The 21,031-nt window shown below is 45.3% G+C and overlaps 1 protein-coding gene across 1 annotated transcript; it reads left to right on the forward strand.

The window, feature by feature from the left end:
- The first annotated feature begins 3,393 nt into the window (after positions 1-3,393).
- Positions 3,394-16,224, forward strand: LOC132593883 (uncharacterized). Its single transcript, XM_060288293.1, has 3 exons — positions 3,394-3,833; positions 6,845-6,926; positions 15,687-16,224. The coding sequence occupies exons 1-3, from the start codon at positions 3,394-3,396 to the stop codon at positions 16,005-16,007; spliced, it is 843 nt and encodes a 280-aa protein (XP_060144276.1). The 3' UTR covers positions 16,008-16,224.
- Positions 16,225-21,031: the final 4,807 nt, after the last annotated feature.

The following is a 21,031-nucleotide window of genomic DNA, read 5'->3' on the forward strand; positions in this document are numbered from 1 at the left end:
TTCAAGGTTGGAGGGAGGCCCTGACAAGTCAGGAAATGTATCCTGGAAAGGAAGGACACTCAGATGGTTTTACAGACTGCGGAGTTCTGTGAAGAGTAACCACTAGGCTGCTTTCTACTCTGTTCTTTCTCTCCTGCAGGTGGCTTTTTCTTAATTACACCCAGAGAGCACAGGAAACTGGATGCCAGCGATATTTATTTTCTGCTCGGAGCCCGGCACAGGTAACTCACCAGGGGTATCTTTCTTAATGAGGGAAGAAAAATGTCAGAAGAGCGATCAGCCACGATGCACCCAACAGACTTAAAAATAAGCAAAAATAACATGAAAATTCATTTTGCATTAGCTGGCTGCATATATCATCCCCAGATTAGGAGAGCAGGATGCCTTTGTACTGTGGTAAGATCTGTTACTAGGGATTCCCTCATAAGTGGACATGCCTCACAGAGGGGATATTCATTCTGGAAGTTATTTTATGCCAGTTAAAACCAGACCTGAAGTTGGAGACCTAGGTCCACATTTGTTCCCCCCGGTCCTCCTGCTGCCTGAGATCTGCATCCCCAGCCACTCTCTCTGCTACTTCCTCACCCCCGACCTGGGAGGTCCCACCTTCCATTTGAGGTTATATTTTGTATGTGTGTGTGTGGGGGTGCAGAAGTCCCTGCCACTTAATAACAACAACCTCCTGTGATCTCACATCACCCCTAAGCAAGCCTGTGAGGTCGGGATTGTCACCCCTATTTCATAGAAGAGGAAACTGAGGCTTACGTGGGCTTATCCACTGTGCTACACAACCTCCCCATCTGTTCTGTCAAGAGCAGACACTAAATCCCTCATTGCTATTTATTTACTTAGGGTCTGGCCCGGAGTCCCTGCACAGTGGTGCAGTCTGTCAAATGACAGGGTGAATGGGTGGTAGGGTCCTGCCCCCATCTGGACCGTGTGCTTTGAGTGCTGGCACCCCACATTATTCATGCAGGCTGAGCACACAGTAGGAGCGCTCAGAAAGGGCTGAGTGGTGGCTGGAGGTGACACAAGGAGCAGGGAACTCCTCCTTGCTAATTCCAGGCAAAAGCAGCAAGAAGGATGAAAAGAAGTGGATGAGGAAGTCCTTGAAGTAACAAAATGAAAGTAATGCTGATGGGCTTCATTTAGTGCTGTTCAGAGAAGGCAGAGCCGGAGAGCACAGGAAGCCCGCCTCCCGGGCCTGGCCGCGCTCCCTCCTATAGTGGGGGCAGGCCACAGTGGAAAGAGCTGTTGGGCCCTCCCTACAGTTGGCTCACTTGGGAAAGGTGCACATTACCCACCCCACACTCCTCCTTCACAGCACACAAAGCAGGGAGGACATATCTAGAGGAAAGTACAGAGATGAGTCAGTGAGAGACACAGATGGTGAGACAGCTAGAGACAAATGATGGCCAGCACAAGGAGAGAGACAGGAGGGGACTAGAGAGGTGAGGAGGTCCCAAGAAAGGGACAGGGAGCTGAACACCTCCCCTCTGCCCTGTAGACCCCTCTGTACCTTCCCCCACCTGCTCTGGGCACCTCCCCACACAGGCTCCCCCAAACGAACACGTCGGACACATCACTGCCTTCTGGACGGGTTTGAGCCTTGGTGTGTGTGTGAGGGGTGCCTAGCAGGAGATGTGGGGCAGAGGAGAGTGGTTGGGGTGACCATTCCCCAGGCTCCTCCTCCTGAGGTCATCACTCCTGTCAGATGGCGCTCTCTGCATGGCCACCTTGGCCTCCAGATTCAGGTACCTCCTCCTCCCCTAGACCCGGAGCGCTGACCCTCCTTCATAGGTTCACTCTCCCTTAATGACCCAGGTGAGCACGCCACCTGCTTCTTGCCAGGTCCTGGCTGATACAGGGACATCTTGGGCTTCTAACTTCAAGGGGAAAATGGACCCATCTGCAGAGGAGAAAGGCCCTTGCTTCTGATGTGAGAGGCGTGTACTCCCCTCAGAGGTCAAAGGACCAAGCTGGGTGGGGCATTCTTGGGAGCAGACCACCTCTCTTTCGGAAGGCAGCAGCCAGCACAAACCCAGCCTCCTCCATGCACCTGGGTGCCCATGACTGGCTGTTTCACCAATGTGTCCCTGGGCTCTGATGCAGCTGTCCCAAGAGGATGGCCCTCAAGATAAATAAAAAAGCCTCCACTGACTGTGCATGCCAGTGTCCAGACTCTGGGGTCTATTTTTAGAATGTAGGACAACTTTCTCCAGGAATAGAAAAGACACGATAATCCAGGAGGGAGGCCCGGGAGAGATGAAGACGGCGAGTCTAGATATGAATTAGTCACGAGTGTATTATTTAAAGAAATGTTGAACAGTTAGGCAAATATTTGATACCTTTGAATCGGAGCGGGCGGTTTCACAGGCGGAAGGGCAGCGGCTGCTTGAGATGCCCCCCTCCCTGCTGGTGCACCTGGCTGTCACGCCAGTGCTGTAGGCCCCCTCTTGCTGCACACTGAGAAGTAATTAAAGCTGTGTGCCTACTGGAACCGTGTGTAAGACATGGAGTGTGCACACACCCACTAGACCCATGTCTCAGGGACAGTGCCTGGTGCATGAATGGAGCCAAAGAGCTTTTTCTGTTTTTCAGGAGAATTTGCTTTCCTTAAACATTCCATCATATTATTGTACGGATGAGGCATCTGCTTCAGTGTGGCCTCTTTTGGAAGGGTCAGAGAGCAAGACCCCTAATTTGGACCCTTTGGTCTGTGGTTCCCAGAAAAGCCACCGAAACCCTCTTAGTTCAGAAAACAGGTCCTGCCTATAAGGTACAAGGCCCAGGCAGATCCTCCAGGTTTGGGCAGCAGCTGGGAGAACCTTTTCATTCTGGCGGAGAATTATCCTCTGGGAGCTCACAGGGGGAAGGCTCAGAAGGCCAGTGACGTCAGGTGCACCTGTGCGCAGAGAGGCGGTGTCATCTTTATGCCAGTTACCATACCCCGGGGTGGAGGCCAGCACTGACATCTCCAATTTACAGATGGAGAAACAGAAAATTCATGGTATGGCCAAGGTTTCACACTGGCAAGTGGCAGCATGACATAAAGAGAGTATGAGAAACGGTCTGGAATTTTACAAGAGCCACAGCTATAGGTCTGGGGCTCGACATGCATCTGCCACGGCAATCTGAAGGTTCCACAAGACACGCACTTCTTTCAGCCCCACTTTACAGATGAGAAGATGCGGTTCAGTGAGTGAAGGGCCCCTCTAGGCGGGGCAAGTTGGCTCCACAGTCAGGCGCGGGCATCAAAGCACAGGAGCCGACCATTGTGCAATACTGCCTCTCTTAGGATGCCAGCCATTCTGCCCGGGGAATCCGGAGCAGCGCCAGAGGGCGGAGGCTTGGGGCTTCCTGGCTGTGTAGCACGGCTGCGAGAGGCTCTGGATGGGGGTCTACGGGCCCCCGCCCCTGACCCTGACTCCCCGCTCCGCGCCGCAGCTGCCCGGGCTCCGCCACCAGATGGCAGCAGACGCTTTACGATCGCTCCGCCGGGAACCAGCGCCCGGCGGGGCCGGGGCGCGGGCCAGCGGAGGCCACCTGCGGCGCGCCCTGTGGAGCGGGGCCGCCTCCTCCCGCCGCCCGCCGGGCCTGCGCCGTCCGCGACCCGTAGTTCTGGTCGCTGGGGAGTCGGCCCCAGCCCCTGCCCGGTCCTCTGGCAGCGGCCTTACGCGTTCAGGCGCAGGCGTGCTGATTGTCTTGGTCGAGGCCAGAGAAGCTCAACGAGCCAGCAACTCCCGCGGGGAGACGCCGGGACAGGCAGTGAACGGGAGGCTGGAGGACAGGCCCGGCCAGAGCAACGCCCCTCGCAGCGCTCCCTCTGGACGGTCAGTTCACACTGCTGGCTCTGCTGCCGCCTGGACCCTGTGGGAGGGGGCCGTCACCCCACTCGACCCTCGAGGAAACTGTGGCTCGGACAGGACCGTGGTAGGCGGCAGGGCAGGACCCTGAGCCATCCTGCCCAAGCAGGGCCCCACACCGACGGCGCCCACAGCCTGGAGATGAACCGGAAATGACGCATTCGGCCATTTGGTCAAGAGTGGGTGCAGGCCCCCTGGGGAAGCCACAGGCACTTTCTGAGCCGCTCAAGGCAGCGTGAGGTGGGGCAGAGGGGTGGAAGACAGAAGGAGGGAAGGAAGGAGGGAGGAAGGGACGGAGGGAGGGAGGGACAGGCCCCCACCTGGAGAGCGGTAGCAGTTTGCCCTGTGAGCCGTGCACATTGGCACAGAAGGGCGATGATCCGGCATTGTGAAGGGTCCGAGGACCCACCATTGTGCTCTTTGGCCTCAGACCCCCAACAGGCTCTTGCCCCAGAGCATCACTGCCTTTTATTTTGTTTTGTTTTGTTTTATCACTTCACTTGTATTGTATTTTTCCATTGTATTGTACCCATTTCATTGTTTTTACTCTTTCTTTTTTTACGGACCCGACCATGATGCTGGCACACCCCACAGCCTGCTCGCTCCTGCTGTCCTCTCCACAGGCCTGTAAATGCTGTGAATATGTGGGATGGGGGCTCCTGAGCCCCTGCATCTTTCTCTCAGGCAATCTGGTCTGCCCCTTGAAGAACCCAACAGCTCAGCCTTCAGTGATTTGTCCCTGCTGACATGGTCGACTTCACTTCCCAGACCTACCTGACCTCTAGTAAACAATAAACTCCTACAGATTGCTAAGAAAAAGGCAAATGACCCAATACAAAAATGGGCCAAGGTAGAACCAGACAATTCACAGAAGAGGAGCTGCAGATGTTGAGGAGACTCTCAACATGTCTAAGTGTCAGGAACATTCAAATGAGAACAGCACCCCTGCGGGTGACAAAAATTCAAAAGAACTATATAACGTTTGGAGCTGGTGAGTTTGTAGGAAATAGACACCTCTAGAGGTCATTACTGGTGGGAGGGTGAATTGCTATGTCTTTTGAATTGTGCATTACTTAGTGCAGTTTTAAAATGTCTATGGCAGGATATATTTTACATATTGTCCCATGTTTTATTTCTCTCTACCTGATATTTCCTCCCTCCCCTCCTCCCTGTGTCCCTCCTTCACCCCCATCAAATGCAGGCAGCGGGGCCATTCTTTGCTCTTCATCTCAGGAGAGGAGTGGGAGGGTGAAGACTGCAAGCATTTTTCTAGCTTTCTTTTCTAAAATTAAGCCCTTAAGTAAACAGAGAAGACACTGGGTCCAGAGAGAATATTTGGAGAAATATTAGGAGAGCAGGGAGAGATTTAAGGAAGCGCTTCTCCCTACCCCCTGCTCCGCCCTTCAGAAAAGCTTTCTCTGGACTGGGGTCCAGATGGGTGAACTGCACGAGGACAGAGAAAATGGCAGAGGATGACAAGAGCCAAGACGTTGGGCTGGAGAGAGCAGGGAAGGGCCACTGGGTGGTTGTACCTTCCTGCGGTGGACAGGCCCTCTCCTGAGATGCTGGGCTATGGCAGTAGGGTGGCAAAAAGGCCCCCCAGCAACCTCAAGCCCACCCCACACCCCATAATACAGAACCGTGAGAGAAAGGTGTCTGGATTGAAGGGTCCATGATGTCACTGAAGCCAGAATGGACCCATGACAGAGAATCACACATTCCTCACCACACCCCAAGGCCTGGGCATTTGGGGGGACCAGAACTTAGATTCAAACCCAGAAGAAGGGAAACCCCAAATTAATATTTGTTGTCTGCATGAAATTGAAATAAGGTTTTAGTAAAAAGATATTTTCCTTTCTTCTGCACCCAAGGGTCCCATCTCTAGCATAGATGTCTCCTTGACCCAGCAACGCCACTCTCCAGACTCCCTTGAAAATCTCAGCATATATTTGGGCAAGGATATTTCCTGCAGCATTGTGTGTAAGGCAACAAAACTAGAAATAACTCGAATGTCCATCAACATAGGGAAATAAATTATGGCGCCATAAGAATTATCTTTACATGCAGATGCCAAAAAATAAATAAAATTTAAGAGATTTTGCTAGGTTCTTAGATTTCAGATAAATATACCAAAATCAGTGGTTTTCTCCATGCCTAATATAATTGATTAGGAATAGAAATGGGGGGAAATTCCTGGACAATGTTCGCAAAATCAAGAAAACAATCAAGAATAAATTTAACAAGAAAAGTTCAGCATTTATAATGACAGCTTTTAGATATTATTAAAAGAAGATTAAAGGAATTATTTGCAAGATATACCGTATTTCTGCATAGGAAGACTTAGAATAATAACACATCAATTTTTCCCAAAATTATATTTCAAAGTAATTGGAATTACATTGGTCTCTTCTGTCTTTTATATATGCCATTTGTTTCATTTTCTTCTCTGAAACAATGTGGAAAATAAACCACTTGCTAATGGCAGAACTTTGGTTGCTACAGCTCTTCCCTGATCTTTGGTCTGCTTAACTTTCTTTCTACCCATTATTGAATAATCGTTGGTAATCTATCTTTTTCTAGAAATTATCCATTTTCCTCTAGATTATAAAATTTACTGCCGTAAAGGTACATACCATGGGGTCTGTGCTTGTAACTATCGATACTTTCCCATTTCTAATATTTTTGCCTTTTTTTCTTCTTTTTTTTCAAGATCACATATGAAGGGAGTCTATTTAATTGTTTGTTTGTTTTTCTTTTTCAGACGCACTTTTGGGTTGACCTTTATATTATTTTCAGTTTTCTGTCTCATTATTTGCAACTTTTACCTTTATTAATTCCCTCCTACTATGTGCATGTGTGTGGTGTGGCCTTTTTCTAATTCCTAAATTGAATACTTAAATGGGTTTTTTCACTTTATTTTTTAATATTAGAAGATTTTATTGACTATAATTTTCCTGTGATTTTTTTCTGTCCTTTAGGTTTTGGTGTGAAATGTTCTTCTTAATTCCGTTTTGGATCCAGATAATTCAGAAGAGATTGTTTAGTTTCCAAATATTACAGGTTTGTTTTGCTCAATGATTTTTTGAAAGGATTTTTTAAAAAATTATTGCTTTCTGTTTTCACTAGGATATGATCAGAGAATGTGACGTGTAAAATCTTGATTTCATTGAGATTGCCTAAGGTTTTGCTTGTGGGCAAGAAGTGCTTGATGTTTGGGACTGTCCAGGAGACATAAGAGGACAGTGTACACTCTCCATTTATAGAAGAAAACCTACAACAATTAACTATATTATTCAAATATTCTACATCTTTATCTACTCAGATCTACCCCTTTCTGGAAGAGATACAGGACATCATTATTCAAGAACAAGTGTACAAGGGAAAAAAAAGAAAAAACACTTTGAAGTGAATCCACTTAGGGGAAGGCAAAATTTCATGCAAAAAGTAAAAAGGTGTTATTGGCACTGTATGGTGACAAATGAAACAAAATATTGTGAAAAAAACATTTATCCAGTATTTACTAAAATTTAGGTTATTATTGGAAGGATGTAATTATGTTTTAGAACAAACAACTATAAATCTTGTGTGTACCTTTCCATATGTATGTTGTAGTTAAATGAAAAGTTTGCTTAAAAACATTAAATCTAATGTTGACTTTTTGGAAGTATAATGTTTTCAGTAAAACTGTGTGATAGCATGACAAGACACCCTTCATGTTTGTTTACAAAAAGTAATTGATGGCTTCAGCTATCATCCTAAGGGCCTCCTTTAATCCTTTGCTATTTGTATCAGTCAGGACTGCATTTGACAGAAACCCAATTTAGCAACTTAAACAAGCTACGAGTTTATTTTTCTCATATAACAGAAACACCAAGGGCAAATAGCTGGGCTGGGGCGCCACTGCCCGCAGGGAGCATCGCAGACACGGCTTCTCTGGCTTACTGTTCCGGCATCCTCTGGGTACTGCTTCCTTGCTTGCATTCTCAAGGTGGCTAATGCACCTCCACGCATCATATCCATGTCCCAGCTCAAAGAGGGGGCAGGACTTGTCAAAAATGTTCACGCCAGCTTAGGCTATTCCTTATTTATCAGGAAAACAATCACTTTCACAGAAACCCCACAAGCAGACTTTTATATCTGATCAGCCAAAATGTCATCACATGGCTACTCCTAGCTGCAAAGGAGTCTGAGATGTGAGATGTTTTAACTGAGCACATCACCACCTTGAACAGAATCGGGTGTTGTCAGTGAGAAGGGAATAAATATTGGCTAGCAGTTAAGTTTCTGTCACAATAATCAAACCATCTTCTTTTTTTTTTTTTTTTTTTTTTTGCGGTACGTGGGCCTCTCACTGTTGTGGCCTCTCCCGTTGCGGTGGCTCACGGGCCCAGCCGCTCCGCAGCATGTGGGATCTTCCCAGACCGGGGCACAAACCCATGTCCCCTGCATCGGCAGGCGGACTCTCAACCACTGCGCCACCAGGGAAGCCCCAAACCATCTTCTTTTGAAGTACATTTTTATTTTTGGTAAAATTTCTCCTTTGCTTACTGCTCTTATTCAGTCAATGGTTCTGCATGTGATTCTAGGAATTCTCCAATATCACTTTTTAAAATAAAATCCAAATATGATTCTTTAAAAAGGCCAATTAAAATTCTACATATTTTTTCTACTTCATAAAATCCTACTTTTAAAGAAAGATTTGTAGTTTCACTTTGCAATTGACTTGCATTATATTCTATTAAGGGACATTTCTAAGACCATCAAAAATGTTGATGCGTTTGTCTAGGATAGATGCTAACTGCAAACTGAGAGGAATGTTTGAGTGCAGATTAATTTTATAAAAGCTTGGTTCATTGGTACCTAGATTCAAATCATGGCTTAATCTCTTACTACCTGTGAAAATTTGGGCAAATTACTCAACCTTTTTGTGCCTCTGTTTTTTCATTTGCAAAGTGGGGATGATTTATCAGTTATCTATTTCTGTAAAAGAAACCACTTCAAAAAATTTGTTAACAACAACCATTTCCTTTTCTCATGGTTCTGTCGGTCAATAATTTGGGCTGGGCTCAGCTGTACTTGCATGGGGTTACTCATGCAGCTACAGTCACCTGGTAACTCAATTGGGTCTGGTTGTTCTAGGATGGGCTCACCCACATGTCTGGTGATTAAGGCTTGGCCACAAGTCCTCAGCAGGCTAGCCCGCTTCCACATGATGGTGGAAGTTTTCCAAAAGAGCAAGAGTGAAAGCTGCAAGGCCTTTTGACACCCAACTCAGAAGCCACGAAAAATAACTTCTGTAACATTCTATTGTCAAAGCAGATTTGCCAGACCAGATTCAACGAAGGGAAAAATGGACTCTACCTCTTAAACAGCAGAATGGTAGAGCCACATTTCAAGGGTTATGTGTACAGGATGGGAGGAATCATTACAGCCATCTTGGCAAACAGATAGTAATAATCATGTCACGTAGTTTGTGGGAGGGACTAATACATGCAAAGTGCTTAGAACCTTAGCTGGCACATAGTAAGTGCTCAATGTCTGTTGCTTTTTAGTAGTAGTAGTAATAGTGTTGGTATTATTTGTTTTATATGTGTCTTATATAATAATACCTACTTGGATTTTATTTATTCTTCCCAACTTGATCGGAAAATTCATAATTATTGTGATAGATGTTACAAATTGGTTTTAACTTCTTCAGATATATATATGTATATATATATATATATATACATATATATATATATATAAACTTCTTCAAATATATATATATATGCTGGTAAGAGGGGAATGATGGTAGGAGAAACTCAGGGAGGACTTCTTGGAGGAGATTATGCATGAACTGAGTCCTGAAGGGTGAGTGTATTAGTTTTCTAGGTCTGGCATAGCAAATTACCATAAACTTAGTAGCTTAAAACAATGGAAATTTATTTTTTCACAGTTTTAGAGGCTAGAAGTTCAAAAATCAAGCAGGCCAAAGTGTGCTCTGAAGGCTCTAGGGGAGATTTCCTCCTTGTCTCTTCCACCTTTTGGTTGCCCCAGACGTTCCTTGGTTTGTGGCAGCACAGCTGCAGTCTCCACCTCCAGCTTCACAGGGTTGTCTATGTTTCCTCCATTTCCTATAAGGACATTTGTTATTGGCTCTACAGCCCACCTGGAAAATCCAGGATGATCTCATCTCAAGAGCCTTAACTTAATTATATGTGCAAAGACCCTTTTTCCAAATAAGATCACATTCTCAGGCTCCAAATGGACATATATTTTAGGGGAAGGCCATTCAACCCACTACAGTGAGTAAGAGGTAGCCAAGCAAAGAAAAATGGGAAGGGTGCTCTCAGTAAAGGGATTGGCATAAGGAAGGGCACAAGGGCATGGCATGGCTTTCTGATTTGGGGAAACCACAATGCACTCTTACTAGATCATGAATTGTGAGGAGAAGTGTGGTAGAAAATGAGTGGAGAGGCAGTCTTGGGGGGCAGACTTAGCACCAGGGAGTTTAAATTGTATCACAGTGGTTCAGGTAAAGATGCTGAGGTCCTAAATGAGGATTTTAGGTGGGATGGGCATGTCTGAGAGATGAAATCAGCAAGGCCTGGGGAAAAATTAAACATGGTGGGAAAAAAATAGGAATGATTGCTGGATTTCTGGTTTGGGAATTGACTAGATGGTGACCCCATTAACCGAATTAGCAATAAGAAAGAAGATAAGGTCTTTTGGGGGGGTATATGTATGCACGCAGGAGGTGTAGGAGATTTATTTAATTTTGGACATATCAGTTTTAAAATTCATATGGACACCCCATAAGTGAATGCCCAAATAAGAGCTGAGATGTGAAACTGAAGGTCAGAGAAAAAAAGGCCGGTGTAAGCCTGCAAGGACCGATAGACCATGACCATGGATGAAGTCACTTAAGAAGAGCTCAGAGGATAAGGGCCGGGGACCAAGGACAGAATTTTGGGGGATGCTGATGGTCAAAGATTGGGTGAAGTACATCAACCAGGAAAGGGTCATCAGAAGGGAAGGAGGGGAGCTCAGAGGACTCTTAGGATTTCTAGGAGCAAAGGTGCAGATGATTCAAGGAAGAAATGCTCAACAGAATCTGATGTAGGAGAGATCCAGAAAATGGCTATAGGACTCAGAAGGTCCACTTGACTGGACATGGAGATCATCGTCAAACTCTGCAAGTTCCTGAACAGTGATAGAAACAGAAAGGCAGGCTCAGACTCTTTCCCTGACCTGAACTATGAGGATGTAAGCGCTTCTCAGGTGACAAATTCAGACTGCATGCTAGAAAAGACAGTCCTCTTGGTAAACTACCAGCTGGAGTTGATGAGGTGTATCTTGTGATGTAGATCTGCTGACAGCTCCAGCCACTGATGCCTGCAGGGGGGCCGTGGTGACCTGTCCTGCTCTTCTTTCTCATATGCTAATAATGGGCAACACGTAGACAGTGCCTTACCTCCAAGGCACTGTCCTCCTGTAGGCACTAAGTGCTTTGCAGATCTTTGCTCATTTAATCCCTACAACAATGAGATGAGTATTATGTTTATTTTACAGAGAACTGCGGCTTGGGAAATTCAACGACACACAACTCAAGGGCACATAACCATTAGGTAGTAGATCCAGCAGGATGCCAGTCAGTGCTGTTGCTTTCATTCCACTGAGATTAGAAGTCATGAGAGAGTTCTAGCCAAGAGACTCACCCTTACCTTCCAACAAACAAAGGTAGCTGCTCTATCACAAAGCAGGGGGGCAATTCTCAATATGTCCAGTGACCTTGCAGATTCTCCCTCCTATAGCCCCCAAAGGTGCAAGTTACATAAGTCATCAGATATTTGAATTTAATTCTCTCACTCTTTTTTTTTTAGAATGTAATATATGTTCCAAATGGAAAGATATACCATGTTTTTGAATGAATACATCTAACATAAAACATATAATATCCCAAATTAATAAATGAATTTCATGAAATCCCAAATCATTCCCAGAGTTTTGTGTTTATATGATTTTTTAATTTGAGTAAAACAAAATAATCTAGACACTAATGGAAAACAAGTCTGAGAAAATGTAGAAAGTGTGAAATAGAGCAGCATTGAGGAGCTGGGACAGTGAAGTTGTCTTAATAGCTAAAAAAAACTATTGTATCACACTAATATAGTCTTACATAGGAATACACAAATTCATACAACAAAGAAGATAAACCAGAAAATGGCTTAGAGACTTAAACATAAGATATGACACCATAAAACTCCTAGAAGAGAGCATAGGCAAAACATTCTCTGACATAAATTGTACCAATGTTTTCTTAGGTCAGTCTCCTAAAGCAATAGAAATAAAAACAAAAATAAACAAATGGGACCTCATCGAACTTGCAAGCTTTTGCACAGCAAAGGAAACCATAAAAAAGAAAAAAGAAAAAAAAAGAAAAGACAACCTATGGAATGGGAGAAAATAATTTTGCAAATGATGAGGCAGACAAGGGCTTAATCTCCAAAATATACAAACAGCTCATACAACTCAACAACGAAAAAACAAACAACCCAACTGAAAAATGGGCAGAAGACCTTAATAGATATATCTCCAAAGAAGACATACTGATGGACAGTAAGCACATGGAAAGATGCTCAACATCACTAATTATTAGAGAAATGCAAATCAAAACTAAAATGAGGTACCACCTCACACCAGTCAGAATGGCCATCATTAAAAATTCTACAAATAACAAATGCTGGAGAGGGTGTGGAGAAAATGGAACCCTCCTACACTGTTGGTGGGAATGTATGTTGGTTCAGCCACTAATGGAAAACAGTGTGGAGGTTCCTCAGAAAGCTAAAAATAGAAATACCATATGATCCAGCAATCCCACTCCTGGGCATATACCCAGACAAAACTATAATTCAAAAAGATATATGCACCCCTATGCTCATGGCAGCACTATTTACAATAGCCAAGACATGGAAACAACCTAAATGTCCATCGACAGATGAATGGATAAAGAAGATGTAGTACATATATACAATGGAATACTACTCAGCCATAAAAAACAATGAAATAATGCCATTTGCAGCAACATGGGTGCAACTAGAGATTATCATACTAATTGAAGTCAGAAAGAGAAAGGCAAATACTATATGATATTCACTTAGATGTGGAATCTAAAATATGGCACAAATGAACCTATCTACAAAACAGAAGCAGACTCACAGACATAGAGAACAGACTTGTGGTTGCCAAGGGGGAGAGGGGTGGGAGAGGGAAGGACTGGAAGTGTGGGATTAAACTATATGTAAACCATATAGGATGTAACCATCCTATATGTAAACTATTACATATAGTTATATGTTATTATAGGATGGTTAAACAACAACGTCCTTCTGTATAGCACAGGGAACTATATTCAATCCTGTGATAAACCATAATGGAAAAGAATATTTTAAAAAGAATGTCAAAAAAAGAAGGTAAACCAGAAATCGATCCTAATACATATGAGAATTTAATATATAATAAAGTTGGTCTTCAAGTCATTGTAACAGAATGAAATATTAAATGGTGCTGCTGTTTCTGTATCTCCATCAGAAAGAAATAAAATATGACCTTTCAAACTATATTACAAAGTGAAAGTAATCAAAACAGTATGGTATTAGCATAGAGGCAGACACATAGATCAATGGAACAGAATAGAGAACCCATAAATAAACCCATGCATATATGGTCAATTAGCCTACAACAAAGGAGCCAAGAATATACAATGGAGAAAAGACAGTTTCTTCAATAAATGGTATTGGGAAAACTGGACAGCCACAATTCCATTTCTGCGTATTTTTCCAAAGAAAATGAAAGCATTAATTCAAAAAGATACGTGTACCCCATGTTCATTGTAGCATTATTTACAATAACCAAGATATGGAAGCAACATGTCCACCAATGGATGAATAGATAAAGAAAATGTGATATATATGAAAGGAAATCCTGCCATTTGTGCATTTGTGACATGGATGGACTTTGAGGGCATTATGTGAAATGAAATGTCAGACAGGGACTTACTATACATTTGTATACTAAGGGCTTGATCCTCTGTTAAAACAAAGATCTCTTTGTATATAACCTTTTAATTATTATTTTTCTATTAAGTCTGCTTAAGAGTTTTTCCTAGACAAAATAATTTTATGTAATGAAATATGATTATCTTTTTTGTGTGTAGTTTTGGTTGGTAAAGTATGCCTAGGTTTCCCTTAGATTGCATGTGAAGCCTTTGCTCCATCAAGAACTGAATTTTGAATATCATGTAATTTAGAGGTCTAATTTTATGTTCTTCAACTTTATAATGTATTTACTTGTTTTGTTCATTTTTCTTGTGTTCACTACATTATTGTCACTTTGCTCCTTGCTCAGGTTCCTCATCATTGCTTCCACTATTAATTTGGAAATTCTCTGATGGTTCCCTTCCCATCCCTAGTAACCACAGAAAGCTGTATTTCTTTACAGATTGTATGAGTTATCTATGGCTGTGTAACAAATTACCACAAAACCTAGCAGCTTAAAACAACAAACAGTGATTATGTCACAGTTCGGAAGATCAGGAGTCCAGGGGCAGCTTAGCTCATGGTCTCTCAGGAAGCTGTAATCAAGTGTCAGCCAAGGTGTGACTGGATCTGGAGGATCCTCTTCCAAGCTCACTCCTGGTGCTATTGGCTTCTGTCCCTTGTCACACCAACCTCCGTAGGGCTGCTCATAACAGAGAGAGTCAGGGAGGGAGTCCCAGCATCTTTTTTGGGTTAGTCTCAGAGTCACAACCTCTCACTCTGTTATATTCTATTGGTTAGAAGTGAGTCACTGAGTCCATCCCACACTCCCTGGAAGGGGAATTAAGCTCCACCTCTTGAAGGGAAGATCATTGAATAATTTGTGGGCATAGTTTTTTTAAACTCCCCCATAGACAAATTAAATTCAAACAACTTGCCCTCCCATCAGAAGGTTTTCCCGGCCTGCTGAGATGAAAGCCCTCGGTCACCCCTCCTTCTTTCTTCCTCTCGCTGTTCTCCACTTCTCTCCCACCTCCAATGTCTAGATTTTGCTGAGATCATTCTGAATTCAATTCCAGGTCATCATTTTTGGTTTTCCTTGCTGTACACCAGTCCATCTCTCCAGCAGCTTCCTCAGATGTGGTACGACATGTAGCGTGCTCTGAAGCCTCGTGTCATCGCCCTGATGTGTGAATCATACCTTGAGTGGATATGGGATTCTTGGGTTATTGTCCTTGCTCTCAAGAGTCTGAAACAAATGTTGTGATTGGGTGGCAGGGTGGCAACAAGAAAGCTAATACTAACCTGATTTTCCTTTTCTTTCCTTTCTTTTTGTCTGGAAGTTTATTATTCAGGAATTACACCAGGGTCTGTCTAAGTATATGTCTTTTTAATTAATCTTTCTTGGAACTCTACAAGCCCTTTTAATCAAGGCTTTTCTTCAGCTCAGAAAATGTTCTTTAATTAATTGTTCAATTATTGTTTTCCCTTTATATGGTTTTTTTTTTCTTTTTCTTTTTCTGAAACCCCTCTCCTTTGAATGTTAGATTGCCTGGATTTGTCCTCCAAATCTCTTTCTCGTTTTGCACTGAGATGAGCTTTTCTTCCACTTGAACTCCCAGGACACTGACTTATTTCTCTGCAGTGATCACTCGTTTTCTGAGCTCATAAGTTGACTGTTTAAACTGAGAAGTCATTTTATTTTTTTGTTCCTGACAGTCCTCCTCCACCCCCATGCCATCCCCAGTTCATCTCTTTAAGGATTCTCACTTCTTTTGTTGATGTTCTCTTTCCTCCTCAGTGGGACCGCTGCCCTGGTTTCTCAGTGTGGACGTCCTCTCTCAGGTCCTTGCCTTCGCATAAAGGGGGTGCTTGTTTTCCTGGCTCTGCATGGCTGGCGGTTCCCTGGACACTGACAAAGATTCTCTCCTCAACCAAACTCGACTCAGGCTCCCCTGAACGCTTTTTCAACCAGGCTTTGGCTTTTGGACTTTGGTGTTTGTCTCTGCATTGGCCTATTTTAGCAAGAATCCTGCTAAGTCAGTTTAACCAGAACCCCCTGCCCTTGATATCTGATCACCCTCGAAATCTGGTTCTTCATCCCCCACCATCCCCCAGGTGATGTCTGGTCACCCTGGCCTGCCTTCAGCAAGAATCCTGTTAGGTCAGTTTAGCCCAAATCCCCCTCACCCCTGATGTTTGCTTAGTAATTTTCCATCCACTGACCTCCTCACCCTGCTCCTTGGCTATCAATTCCCACTTTTGTCATTGTATTCAGAGTAGAAGCCAATCTCTCTCCTCCAGTTCAAGACCCCATTGCAGTTCTCCCTACATCTATCTCGATGCCCCCCTTGAGTAAAATCTGCCTTATCATCTTCAACAAGTGTCACGCGTGGTTTCTTCTTTAACAACACCCGGCGGGGGGCGGGGGGGCATGCTGCTGGCATCTTCTGGGCAGTGGCGAACCCACCCTGCAGCTTCAGCCCTGGTGGGCAGCTTTGTGTGAACTGGTACATTGTTACCCTTCCCTGAGTGCTGGCAGTGTCCTCCCAGGCCACGCGGGTACACTGCCCACCAGGTTCCTGGAGGCCAGCAAAGATACACAGACTGCCAGGGTCCCATTTAGGGGGGCTGGGAGGGACTCAGGGCAGGGAGGGCCAGCAGTGTCAACCTGCCCCCTTGTGCTCCACTGCAGGCTGGCCTCTTGCAGCGCTTCCAAGGTGTGTGTTGGACGGTGGGGGGGGGGGGGGTACTTGGGGTGGGAAGTTAAGGAGAAAGACAGGCAGGGCCCTGCCTTTTTTAATTTATTTATTTATTATTTATTTATTTTTGGCTGTGTTGGGTCTTTGTTTCTGTGTGAGGGCTTTCTCTAGTTGCGGCAAGCGGGGGCCACTCTTCATCGCGATGTGCAGGCCTCTCACTATAGCGGCCTCTCTTGTTGCGGTGCACAGGCTCCAGACGCGCAGGCTCAGTAGTTGTGGCTCACGGGCCTAGTTGCTCCGCGGCATGTGGGATCTTCCCAGACCAGAGCTCGAACCCATGCCCCCTGCATTAGCAGGCAGATTCTCAACCACTGTGCTACCAGGGAAGCCCAGGGCCCTGCCTTTGAGTGTGTGCTGGGGCGTAGCCAAGAGGCAACTGGGAATCCAAGCTGGAAATCTGAACCAGAGGGCCTGGGGCATATTAGAATTGCCTGGGGAATCTTCTAATTTAGATGAAATCCCAGGCCGCACTTCAGACCAATGAATCAAATCTCTAGGAACGGGGGCTTCAGCATCAGCATTTAGAAACTCTATGCAGGAGGTTTCTGCTGGTCAGCCAGGAAGAGAAGCACTGGCCTAAGAAGGTCATTTGAACCATTCTTACCTAGATCTTGAGGGTGATGTGCCCGTCCCCCTTCTAATATACTGGTCACATTTGCTTGTCTGTTTATATGTCAGAGAAGTCACCAACTGTGTCATATCTTTTCTGTGTCCCAGCACCTAGCACAGTGCCTGACACATCAATAAATAAACAAATGAATAAATCCGTATTTTAATATGACCAGAAAACTACAGCACTAAAAAGGCCCCTCAGGCCCATTTAGTCAATAGGTCCCATGCACACACTTTACAGATGGAGAAACCAAGGGCCTGAGTGGAACAGGGACTCCCAGACTGTCTCCAAGCCTAGAATCGGGGCTGGAAGGCTGCTATAGCTATGAAGCCAGTCTTCCCACCATTCTGCTTCCCTTACTTTTGGTCTCTTTTACATCCTTTATAAACCTGTAGGTATGTGAGAAGAGGTGCAGACAGACCATCATGCTACAGGCTGGGAGGCAAGGTCATCGCACCCCAATCCTCTCTTGTGATCTAGGAACAGGTCTGGGTATAAACTAAATATGGGCAACTTGAGTCCAATTCTGTCAACAGCTATGTGTTGAAAAAGTACTTTGTACCAGGACTGTTCCAGTGTCTGTGTTTGGGATGTGGTAGATGGTCTCCAAAGATGGCAGCCAACGATTCCACTGTACCTGCGTGCATACACCACTCCTTCCATCAAGAGGAGTCTAATTCCCTTCTTGAATCTGGGCTGGCCATGGGACTTGCTTTGACAACAGGATGTAACAAAAGTGAGGCTATGCCAGTTCTGGGTCTAGCCATTAAGAGAACTGGCAGCTTCTGATTTGGGTCTCTTAGAGCCCAGAATACAATATAAAAAGTCTAGCTACCCCGCCCAGAAAGGAGCTGAGCCAGCTCTTTGCCATTCCAGCCACCCCAGCTGAGGCACCAGACACAATCAATGCCATCTTGATGTTCCCCTTCCAGCCAAGCTCCAAGCTGAATGCTGGCATCAGAACAATGCCAGTCAACGACGCCTGGAACAGAACTGCTCACTGAGCCCAGTCACCCACGTGGTCACTAAAATAATAAATTGCTGTTGCTTTAAGCCACTAATTCATACTGTAGTTGTACCAATAGATAACGAAAGCATGAGGGGAGAAAAATAATAAACAATAAGCATAATAAATATAATTTATTCTCAATTATCCTATTTATTATCAGTGACTCCAATTCTTTGGCATTAGGTAACTGAATACCCACCTTCCCTTCTCTTGGGGGTGACATCCCCATACTCAGAACCTTCCCTACCCAGCTCTCCCTCTTCTGGGCCTGGTCAGGTGGCTGAACAGTCCCCCAGCAGCACAGCCCCCAGACCTGGCCCAAATCTCTCTAGGTGTCTGGTATACAGTAGGTGCTTTCTCAGTGCATTAGGCTGGCTCTGTCAGAAACTCCCCATCATCATCTTCACTTCACACTGTACCTACCCTTTCTCTCCACCAGGGGAAAGAATAAGTGGCGATAACCCCAACATTTCTCCAAACCGTGGGACACGATTTGCTCATGCTCTCTCCCTCCTGTGCCAGCCTTGCCTCCACTCCCCACACTTGGAGGACATTCTCTGCAGGGTAAGGTCTCAGGGCAGGAAGGCCAACAAGCAGCGTGTTACCCTAGTCTAGCAGCCTCCTGTTCCTCTTTTCTGCCCATATCCACTCACTCTTTTTGTGGTAGCAGCACTGCATTTTTCTTGGAGACCCACCCTCCCTCTCTGGGTCCATCTGACTCCATTCCCCACTCTGGGGCTGGCGCATTACTCAGCTGAGCCAATTAGTGTATTCTAACTGTGGCCTCAGTGATTGGTTCAGGAATGGGCACATAACCAAAGCCCATCCAATCAGAGCTAATCCCAGAAATGTTGTGTTTGTATCCAGAAGAAAGATTCCCTCTTCCACTGGGACTTCTCTTTGTAAGGATAATGTAAGCCTGGAGCTCCTTCCAACAGGAAGAAAGATTGCTGGAGAATGAAACCAACATGACAGGATGCACAGGGGAGAGAGACAGAGGCAGAGAGATGGACAGAGACACAGACAGGGAGGAAGGTGATGACACTATTTGAGCCCCTGGATCCAGCCGTTCTAGAAGCATGCTGATCTTATCAGCAGGAGTAACAGTTGCCTGAGGGACTCATCTTTCAGGCCTAGATGCCTCCCTTCATTATCAAGAGCATAGGACATATTCAAGGAAACCCAACATACTTTGCTGCCAGGTATATGCACATATTAACAAATATCATTTACAGTTGAACTAGTAAAGTCATTTTATCTGCACAGAAGTGATATGTTGGTAATGGGGTAGTGGGTGGTTGGTATTGGTCAAGCCTGTTCTGATTACAGCAGAAGAGACAAAACTGATTTCAATTGGCTTAAACAAGCGGGTCACTTACTGACCCACCTATCCTGCCATAGAAAGAACAAGGGTGGTTCAGTCTTCAGGACAGCTGGCTCTAGAGAACAGGACACTGTCGAGACTGTCTTAGGCTTTCTCTTTTCTCTTTGCATGTCAGATTATTCTTTCTCTGGATGTCAGGGAACATGGCCTTAGGCAGTCCACAGCTTACTTCCTCAGAGCACTATAGCCAGAGAGAACAAAAATCTTTTTCCTCTAACTCCAGTTAGAAAAATCCTGGGGAAGGATTCTGATTGGGTCAGCCTGGGTCATTCATCCATCGTGTGGCCAAGGTCAGAATCTGTTATCACAGTGGGGAGTCCAGGAGCCAGTCTTAATCACGTGTGCTTGGGGAGGAGGGGAGAACAGGGGAGAGGAGAGGAACGGAATTCCTTGGGTGGAGGTGGGGAGACTGTTTACAACACAACCAGCCTGAGGTCTAATCAAACAATAATGTTCAGGGCACGGTGACCTGAGTCTCAGAACTGGGTCCTGGAGTGGATGTCCTTCCCCCCAGGCAGGGGGATGACAGCTCGATTAGGAGGGGGTGGCAAATCTGGAGAGGAGGCTGGCTGCCTTTGAGTTATGCAGAGTACAGTGTCATGGTATTTAAATACTTGCCACATTTAATTAATTAAATATTTCAACATTAAATAGGGAATCAGATGTGACTTAGTGGACATTATATCTCAATAGCCATTAGCCATTCAACAGCCCTCTGAATGGAACCTCTGCAGCCTTGGCCTCCCCTCTCCTGCATGAGAAAGGTCTCCAAGAGACACTTGGGGAGCATCATTAATTAATTAGTGATTGAGGCTGTAGTGGGCTTTGCTGTTTCAGAACGTCATGCTCACTTAGGCCGGGGTCTTTCTTCTGTTGGGTCTCAAGGCCAACTTTTAGGGAGGTGGAATAGGCAGGAGCCCAGTTCCGGGGCTCACACACACCTACACACATCTGACACCTCCTCTGTCCAAAAATAGTTCCGATGCCCCAAATTCCACTGTTAGAGATTGCTTCCTTGGTTTCAGGCCATGTCCCCTCCCCTTGACCTGCTGTTATCCCAGGGGTTAGGAGCTCCTTGACAGCCTCAAAAGGGGAGAAGTGCTTCCTTCAAATGGCGCAGCATGAAATGTGGTGACCTTCAGCTCCCCTTTGTTTAGTGCTCAAGGACCCTCTGATGCACCCATCCCCATCAGCTAGGGCGGGAGGGCATCCTGAAGACAGCGTTTTCTGGCCCATTTGCAGGGACTGCAAGGCAGGCCAGCTCCTAGTTATCCTTGGGATTGGAGGTGTGCAGCTCTTCCCCACCCAGGCAGGGTAGGAGGCTCAGATGTGTCAGTGCCCTGGGTGAGGAGAGGGGCGGTATAACGAGGTCTCAGGC

The sequence above is a fragment of the Globicephala melas genome, chromosome 19 (assembly GCF_963455315.2).
Source record: "Globicephala melas chromosome 19, mGloMel1.2, whole genome shotgun sequence".
NCBI lineage: Eukaryota > Metazoa > Chordata > Mammalia > Artiodactyla > Delphinidae > Globicephala > Globicephala melas.

Bases quoted from the DNA above. Each gene is read 5' to 3' on its own strand.
- LOC132593883 (XM_060288293.1), top strand. From the start codon at position 3,394: ATGGGGGTCTACGGGCCCCCGCCCCTGACCCTGACTCCCCGCTCCGCG. The intron at 3,834-6,844 runs GTCAGTTCACAC...TCTGTCCTTTAG, and splicing joins CGCAGCGCTCCCTCTGGACG to GTTTTGGTGTGAAATGTTCT. The intron at 6,927-15,686 runs GTTTGTTTTGCT...TTTCCTCCTCAG, and splicing joins TTAGTTTCCAAATATTACAG to TGGGACCGCTGCCCTGGTTT.